This window comes from Cupressus sempervirens, chromosome 3, assembly GCF_028749045.1.
Source record: "Cupressus sempervirens isolate cs-2001-9-10 chromosome 3, ASM2874904v1, whole genome shotgun sequence".
Lineage (NCBI taxonomy): Eukaryota > Viridiplantae > Streptophyta > Pinopsida > Cupressales > Cupressaceae > Cupressus > Cupressus sempervirens.
The window spans coordinates 459,408,917-459,419,042 of NC_143120.1; the positions used below are offsets into that span (position 1 = coordinate 459,408,917).

Consider the following 10,126-nt stretch of genomic DNA (forward strand, 5'->3'; position numbering starts at 1 on the left):
AAATGATGCCTCTTAATATTCTTTGTCATCGAGTTGTTTCTTTGATTACTCTTATTTGTACATCTTACTAATGGTTTTTGAATCTGGTAGATCCTTTTTGCCAACAAATCGTAACTTAAAGTGTGAGTGCATTCAAACAAAGTAGAGAATTTAGTAAATTGGTCATTTGAGTCATTTCTTTAATTACTCCTATTTGTACATCTTACGAATGATATTTGAATCTGGTAGATCATTTTTGCTGAGAAATCGTAACTTAAAAGTGTGAGAGTGCATTCAAACAAACTAGAGAATTTAGTAAATTGTTGAATTCCTTGGAGAGCTCATGAAAACAATAAGTTTGAAAATTCGAAGTGGGTGGTGGCAAGCTAAGGCAACTCCTCATTATTTTAGAGGTTTTAATCTTTGGTTCCATTGGAGTTTAGATATATGATTCATGCTCTGAATCAGCCATGAAATATCTGCTATTTATACATTATTATTGCAATGATTTACGATATTAGTGGGCTCTGATTCTCACTCTTGATAAGATAGACATGACTTAATGTACTTAATAATTCATACTCTCTGCTTCTTGCTTCCATATATAATGAAGCCTTGTATAGTTGGGAGATTATGTAGTTTGAACCCTACTTCAACAAGGATACAGGTTGTTTGTGTGATTGGGCCCTCGTGCAATTTGATTCTTGCTTCAAGGACAGAGTTTCCACATGTATACTCAGCCATTGGTGCATTTCAACTCTTTTTGCCATACCAAGGGACATCAATGCAATGAGATTATGTTTGTATGAAGCTTCTTTATGTAAACACCCCTGAAAATTTGACCAATTTGTTGATTTTGTAGTTACGAATGTCTATTTAGAGAGAGTTCACATTGTTCTCATTCCCATTGTCTCTTTCGTACTTTCCAACCTGCACTAATTCAGGTAATAACCAAATATTTATTTCTGAAGCTTGAATCAAGTAGTCAAATTTGTTTGCTTAAAGCATTTGACAACTTTGTAGAATAGGTAAGTAACTAGGATTTAGAAAACCCTTTAATCAAGGCTTCATTCCTTTGATTCAATCATAGACCAAATGTTATAGCAGTTGAGGTGAATCCGTAATTGATTCATATATGTGACTGAATGACTGAACTATTATAAACCCAACTACAATTTATTTGCTCCAATTTCAGAGATTCTCACTCATCAATCAATAAACTAAGGGATTCATTGTAGTCTGTTTAAGGAGATTATCTTATTCATCGGTCATTCGTTTTATGTAAACCACCAAGAGAGAGAGTTCAACGCGTTCAAGTATGAAACTGCGTTCCCAATATTGAAAAATCACATGTTTGTTCTTTGTTTATTCCACAACGCTATTTCAAATAACCACATACGAATTTTATTGGATTGATGTTAACTGGGGAGCGTTTCATAATGGAGTTTTCAAAATCACTGTAAATCGGATTTATAGTAACATAAATAAATTTGTATTCTTTGTTCAATTAATAAAATTGGAAGTGTTATAAAACATAAAAGACATTTCTCCTAGTTAGAGCATTTGCAGTCATATTACTTGACGTCTTTTATTGACAAAGAAGTCAGGAATATTGTCTTATCTCCCTCTTGCGTTCTCTCTCAAGTTCTCTTCAAGTGGAAATTAGATAATAGTAATATCACTTCCATTTGTGCTGATGAACCCATACAACAACAACATTCCTCCCATACACATGCCTCTATTTAAATATGACTTACAACTTAAAAGATTCATATTCTAATGATCATTAGGAAAATAGTGCTCGACTTGGAACAATCTCCTTTCTCGTATCATGCCTCTGTTTAGATACGACTTACAACTTAACAAAATCATACACTAGTGATCATTAAGAAAATAGGGCTTGACTTGGAACAATCTCCTTTATTTTATGTAAGTAACTAACAAATTAGTCGAACATTTCAGATCCTTGTAAGTTTACAATACAATATTGTATAATGATCAACAAGTGCCTTAAGGTATGAACAGCTCCATGCAATCTTACAAACTTCATTACCAGGTGAATGAAAAGGGAAAGATGAACCCATCCAAATGAATCATACCACCAAATCCTCACTCAAGGGCATAAACTGAGATAGCGTATCATTGAGATCCAAGAATAAAGATGGGATACCAACAAAATCATTTAAGCCACACAACTACCACACACAACAATTGTTTCATGTAGGAGTTATTATAATGTGGTTCATGTCTCGCCACTACATGCTTCACACTAAAATGTAATGCAAAGGTTATCACTTTAGTGCATGTACTTAGTGGGCAAGTGATCCATGAAAAACCTCATGTAAATAGTGCATGCAAAACACTTCATTTGATTTTGCAATAATACATAAGTGACTTTAAACATCTTAAATGCCTACAGACACTTGCAGAATCCATTCATAAATAAAACGGAAATAATTAGTTCCATACCTCTGTTATGTTAAAATGGAAACTTAACCATAAGATAATGACAAGCAATGAGTTTCAAATACGGTTCCAAACTTGACAAACATACCTTCCTTGAAAGAATCCATCAATATGACATAAATAGATTTGAAAATAAGGGCCAACAAGCCTATCAAATCATATTAACAAAGATAGTATCATCTCCTTTGGTCAAACAACCATCACAATTCCTCTCAAACAACTAAGCACTGTACTCAACTAAGCATACAATATAGAAAACCAAACATATGTGATTGGAAAATGTTAAAAGACCATAAAACCTAAATTTTACGGCACTTCCAACTGAGAAGCAATACCTAGATTTGTAGTTTCCATTTCCATAATTGGCAGGATTACAACTTTCAAACCTTCAAAAAGAGACAGGTTCATTACTAACCCAGATTTTATATCAGGTTTTATAAAACTTGCCAAACCTCCAACAACTTTTTTTAAAGAAAGCATTAACAATTGAGATGAATATAGAAATCATATGAAGTTTTTTTCATATTTTCTACTTGTTTTCTGCATTCATCCCTAGTTGTTCAATAAAATTTTTCTACATTATAGCTCTGCCATTTAACAAAACTGAAATTTCTACAAGGTTTCAACAAAGTATACAAGTTCCATTACAAATTTCTGTTCATTTTCATTTACTTCAAATAGGAGGAACTTAAAACTCAATCACAAATTAACAAAATAAGCATTCCCTTACCACCTAGGCAACCAAACTCGCAGCAAGATTAAAACCTGTGACCAAAATAAGGTCTAATCCAAGTTCTCTTCTCCACACTTGGAAGTTCAATGAAAACAAACAATCAACAAATGTTTTCCTTCGCAAAAAATTCACCTTTGAAGCACTCTTCTATTAAATGTTGCAAACCAGTAACAAATCCTTCTTCCAAACCCTCAAAAATCATCAAGTTGTAAACCCTCAAAACTTCCCGCAGCAGAGCATGTAAACCCTACAAGTACCACCTCTCCAGCAACCTTCAAGGATTCCACACAAGAAAGCAAGCAACCAACCCAACTATCATGGGAAAATATAAATCTTTGTTTATAAGTGTGGCATATATAAAATGCAAAAACTAACACTTGAACACACCAAAACTCCCAGAAAAGATTTCAGAATAATGGCACCATTTTGAGTAAATCACATTGAAGACTTAGTTGTATACATGACTGAGTGGTCCTCTCTAACTTGCAATCAAGTTTTAGAACTTTCGAATGTTTGAAACTGGCTCATTTTTTCAGAGCTTGTTACTTAACATTTTCTTTAATTGTGTACTTCTTAATCCATGTGTTCTTAGTCTTAGGGCTGTCCAAGACTATTAAATGGATATTCTCTTTCCTCATAATCCATTCCTTTGTGGACATATCTACAGTACTGTTCTCTTTTGTACACAATAGTTGGAAGCAGTGTGTTGTGATTCGGAAGTCTCAGTGGAAACTCATGGATCCAAGTCAGGCTTGGGCAGTCTGTAGCCAAGACTTTATAAGTCTGCTGGAACCTACAGAGAGTCCTGGCAGATTAACTTGGCTCAATCTGTCAAAAAAAAACAGAAATTAAACTATAATATTTCAAATGTTTTTAGAACAGGGCTTGGAGCACTAAAAGTATCAATAGTGTGGGTTTGATGTATATTTGATAATTTGGTATTTAAATTGTCAGTTTTATGGCTTTTTGGATCTCTGTGATGTAGGCTAACATCGCCAACCTTCTTTAAATTTTTGGTTAGTGAATTTGTCTTTTTTTTGCACTACTAGAGCTTTTCACTTTTCAGGAGAGTTTTTCCAAAAGCAACAAAGCAACTCCAAACTTTAACTTATAAAGTTACTCGTGAGTCTGAGTCCAACAGAACAAATTGAAGTCAAGGCAGGTGAGTTTACACAATGGACATGCCATAGTCTAGCTACTTTAATAATGAGCAATCCAGAATATTACCTACAGAGTAACAAGATGCAAGGTGGTCAAACAAAATAGATGACTCGGTAGTGCAGCTAATTATTCCAGATTCCGAACGCACATAGAAATTCGTAACTGGTTGTGACATATAGGATATTTGGCAGATTACTGAGCTGCATCAGCTTCATACATCCCTTCAAGAGTTATTTTGGCTCTTGCTGAATAGCTATTACACCTGAAATATGGCACAGTGAAAATGCTCTTCAATCAACATTCAGAAAGCATAATAGTGACCCATTGTGTGATTTTATTGAAGAGTAAAATTCCATTGTATAGTGACTTTAGTTAATCTACATGCCAGAATGTCACTGCTGGAGTTAAAGATGAAGAGCGGTTGGCCAAACTAAATGATTCAGATATGCAGAGAACTATTTGATTTTCTGAATGCCCATTGTGTTCATAGCTCGCAACAGCTGATCTATCCCTTCAAGAATTTGATTTGGCTCTTGCTCACTGGATCTCTTCTTTTACCTTTCCAATACATGGCATAGAAGCAATGCTCTTCAATCAATGTATAGAAAACATAATATGATAATTGTGATCCCTCTTCCCATTTAAATGCAACTCTCTATGTCATCTATTAGGGCATTTGACCAAACTAAACAATCAACTTACCACAGCAATTTATACATAATTCATAGAGCATGTTTGTCAAGACTTCAACATTTTTGCTACAACAAATAGGGATTTCACCCTGAAATGTTCATACAATAGGCCACTGATGAGATGCTAGACATCTGTACCAATTATACTGCTTTAAATTGGAAGCCATGGATTCCGTAGCTCAAAACTCTTGTCCATTTTGCACTTAGAGGAAGACTGCATGGTTCTTTCATGTCCCTTGAAGCTATTATACTGAGAATATCCTTTCATCACATTTCTGTGTGATCTCAATCTGAACTCAGATCACAAGTTCTTCAAAAAAGTAAGCCATCTCAAGTATTCCAATCTTGCTTTTCCAATTTTACATGAATCCAAGTTTAAGCTCTCCAAATTTGTCAACCCTCATAAATGTACTAGACCAGCATTAATAATATTATTATAGCCAAGGATTAAAGCCTTTAAATTCAGAAGCCCTCCAAGCTTTTGACATCCAACATCACTCATGCCACATGAATTCATGTTCAAATATAACAAAGCAATGAGGCCTGAAATTGTATCCATGCATGAAGAAGACACAGGACACCCCTCCATGCTCAGAAAGACTCAGTTTGAAAGTTTGTTGTTTAGTGATCTGAAATTTTGCATACGAAAACTGAACAAAACAATTAGCCAGTTTCTGTTTCTTCGTATTCAAGATCCCATTGTCCACTCATTCTGCATTAAGCACCCAGAAATTGTGTGAACATGTTTTATTAAAAATCCTAAATATCAGGGTATTAATTTGAATTAAAAGGATAAGAGGTTTGACAAAATAATAATCAGAGAAGAGGTAAGCAAAATTTAAGTATTAACAAGAAAGACCGAAAAAGCAAGCATAATGATAATAATATTCTTGGGCAGAATAGAAAATCTACATAGCATTCAATTGCTCCAAAAGACATGCGAACTTTTGTGCTGCAATGCACCAGTTAAATTTCAAGTATGGCATAAAGAATCTAATGTGGAAAAATTGATCCACAACCAAAGCAAACCCTACTTTGACAAATTTCATTGTCTAACAAAAATTTAATGATAATTTTTTTAGGTCAAGTATTATGATCTTTATGCTTCTGGGTTCTGTTTGTGTCAAGCGTCAAAATCTTCCTTATGTGTATCCAATTTTGTCATGCTAAACCATTAACTAATATTAATTTTAAGTATTATACACCCATAAGCTCTTTGAAAGCATCAAATAGCTCCTTTAAATGCCTGTCTCTTCCTTTACATGCAAAAGCAATGTCGACGATAGATTCAATCATTTAGCATAAAGGCATGTAATAGCAAGCCACTATTTAATAAGATATAGTCATTTATGGAATCAGATCTACCTCCATTAAAAGAACAATATTGTATTCCCAACTCTGTAACAAATATCTATCACATCGGTATGCAATTATTAGAAAAGATCAATACATGCTAGTCTAGAAATTAAGGTAGCTTGGGACATTGACAACTGCATTGCAATTAAATATCTCCATCAAAATAGCCAAATTCAATTTCACTGAATTGACCTCCAGATCTGGATAAAATCTATACTCATTTTCATCTATACAAAAGAAAAATGCTCTTTTTAAGTAAGTGCTACCAGGGCAGTCTCCTTAGGTTCATCCTAAACTCTTCCTACAGACTACTACTCTGACTTTGAGTGACGCGTTAGTTGTAATCTAGGGTTACGAGAGTAATGTAAAATTCATGTGCAATTGTGCTCCTTAACATCAAATATGACAACAAAGTAAAACTACTAACATGCTGTAAAAGCTTATTCGTTTTTCTTTGTCCATATCAAGCTGCAAAGTCATCCCCCTTCTGTCAACTGAAATACATTTATGTCCAGTCTCATTTCACACCTTTTTAGATTTCCAAACATCAGAGAATAATACAAAAGGAAGGCTGAGAAACTTGCATTAGAAAATTACTTCATCCTTCCACGCTGTTACATGATTTATGCTGAGAGGTCACCCCTGACTCATCAATTATGTGTACATTATCTTACAAGCATTGCAGTAAGTATCAAGTCCACAGTAAAAGCTGAATGGCAGATCAAACAGACAAGAGGATCCTGCTGTGCTTTCTTTTCAGATCCAAACCATGATCCCCAAATCTAACTTTTATTCTAATTTGTCAAAATGCAGGAAAGCTATTTTTCTCATCACTAATCGTACTTTTCCCTCCAGTTGAATACCAAGAAGAAGACCCATGAGAGGCTCAAGATGATGTCCCCAACAACTTGGCGAGGCCAATCTCTCGCAAGCTCCACCACTCTCCTCTCAAAGTAGAATCTCCAGACAACCATTAGGACATGGATCAAAATGCATCCTTTGGCAAAAAAGGTCTGAAAGTCTCTATCCTTGACAAAAGAAACCATGAAGAGAAGGACCCCTATGGCCACAAGTAGCATGCCCACCAAAGCCTCAGATATATTGATGAGCAGTTGATCATGCGGGGTGGACCCTAAAAGTTTGCTTGCAGTTTCTTTGCTATGCCCTATACCAGTGATCTCACTAAGATAAAACATCATCAGACCCCCAAATACAACATAGATCACCGAATGCAAAAGACACACCAGAGAGAAACAGGAAGCCATTGCCACGAGAAGAAGGATTGGATTGGATTGGATCTAAAGAGATTGTAAGCAAATCACCCACTTCAGCAATTCAACATATAATCGGATAATGATGGAGTGGGGATTTCATAATGGAGTGGGATCCACACTTGAGAGAAAGGAAATGGGCGTTTCATACCTTTTTTTCTGTCTCTGGACCCTCTGAGCACCTTCTTCAATGTCCACTGCCAGCCCCTTCAATCATGTAAAACTACTTATACCGAGTACGTTTTCAGATTTAGGCTTCTTTGTGACCATGAGAAAACTACCTGTTTGATTTCTCTTGAATAAAATCAAGGAGGTTTTTATCTCTAAATAAATACATGAGATTTCGGGTTTGACGCAGGAATTCTTCTAAAACTTCCTCGCTTATCTGACAGTTTATTTTTATTGCGCCTACTTTTAGAGTAATAAGTTAATAATAGAATTTTGTTTTATACAATGGAAGGCTCATAGATATTTTAAATATATTTGTTTAATATATTTATTGGAAATTTATATTATCCAAAATAATATCATCATTCTTATCAATTATGTTCAATTAAATAATTGTTTAGGTCATATTAAATCTATTTTACATATTTAAGAATTAGTTTTATTTAATCATAAATATTAATTTTGATGTATTTATATGTAATCTTATTTTATTTGAAGAACTACTTTCATTTTCTAATCTAAAATTATCTTACTTTATTATGATTTACTCATAGTTATTTTATTTTATCATGTTATTATATAAGTTTTGATTTTTAAAATATCTTCAATCTAAAATCATTTTGTATTTAGGAGGGGAACAAATTTGTGTACTTAAAATTAAAAAAATATTAACTAATTTGTTTTTGTTTGATGCTGATCTTTTTTGTGTTAAAAATTTCTTTTATATCTTCTTGTCTATTTTTTCTCACTTTCTTTATATTTGCTAAGTCTTGATGGCTCATTTGTATTGTTCTGGATGTTGACACTTAAATGTGTATTCACTTTTTGCTCCAATTCCTTTACCCTTTTGTGCTTTTTGATAAGATCCCTCATTAATAACATATCCAAGATATTTGTATAAGAATCATCATGTAGGATATGTAATCTATCTTTTACAACAATCTAGGATAAGTTAAATGGATTATGTTGTCCTCTTAATGTGTTTGTGAATGTTGTCTTGTGATGAGGGCACAACTTGAGACAAAAATGAGCACAACAGAAAAAGAAAATTTCTATTATTCGAAATAAGAATCCATTGTATGCATTATAGTAAAAACAGACCCAACTACATGCCCATGGGCTATAATATTATCAAACTATGGAGAAAACCTTTCTCACAGTACTGTCTCCCAAACTCCACCTAAAAACTACCTTTACACCTCAAGGATGAGACCTCAAATAGCATGTCTTAGGTTTAGGGTTAGGAATAGAATTTAATGATAAGTGGGAGATATTTTCCACAAGTCAAATTGTGATATTGTTATCAGGATTCAACTATGTAGTTTTTAAAGTCAAATTCATTGACCCATATTTCATGATTAGTGGTTCACATGAACCCATCTCTCATGAGAATGAATGGGACATTTAGCACTCATGAAACTTCATCTAGGTGATGCTTACAGAGGTGAAGTTTAAAGAGTGCTAAATGTTTGGTTCATTCTCATGAGAGATGGGTTTATGTGAACCACTACTAATGAAATATGGGTCAATGAGTTTGACTCAAGAAAATACACAATTAAATCCTAGAATATTTGGAAACTGGCGCCAAAACAAAGATTCTAGAATTCAAATTAGAAGTCGATGCAAAAGAGGAGGTTCTAGAAAAAGTAAATCAACTCTTGGGAGGCATAAGTTTTAATTTGGGACTTTGATTGACGAACTATTTACATTATTGAAAACCTCTTTGAGCACTCTATAGCCCTATGGACCGCCTACGACCCTCCCTCATTTTTTGGGGGTCGTATGATGTCTTTTAGTGCCTCAAATATGACTCTAAAGCATTTCTAGGAGGTCTCTGAGCAACTTAAAATGATCGTAACTTTCAAACTGTGAAATTTTTTACCAGATTCTTTTTCTAGAGCACTTGAAATTTTAATTATAAACTTCCTCCAAACTAACACCCTCTAATTCTTCATAATAATGGCTCTCCAAAAAATGACGCATTTTTTGCAATTGTGTGTATCTCAAGGTGCACCAAAATACTAACCCAAAATAGTAACAAGGAAAATATGAGAGCTAGAATCTCTATATTTCCCAAATGGGTATCCAAAAATACAAACACCGTAAATAGAAAAAATCTCTAAATGTTTTTTTTAGGTGATATAGGATTGTCCTTATACCGTGGGATGCTCTTGCATTAGACACCCATGGTAATTTGAGAAGTGACCTTGTCACATCTCAACTAGTTGTGGAAAAACCAAGCAATTAACCTCCACCTTAGATAATCAAGTTGATTCTTCAACAAGTCATCACTTCCACTT

General features: G+C 34.0%; 1 protein-coding gene across 1 annotated transcript; it reads right to left on the reverse strand.

Moving 5' to 3' along the window:
• Positions 1 to 6,377: 6,377 nt before the first annotated feature.
• Positions 6,378 to 8,064, reverse strand: LOC149567084 (uncharacterized). Its single transcript, XM_089820304.1, has one exon. The coding sequence runs from the start codon at positions 7,650 to 7,652 to the stop codon at positions 7,221 to 7,223; it is 432 nt and encodes a 143-aa protein (XP_089676430.1). The 5' UTR covers positions 7,653 to 8,064; the 3' UTR covers positions 6,378 to 7,220.
• Between the last annotated feature and the right edge of the window lie 2,062 nt (positions 8,065 to 10,126).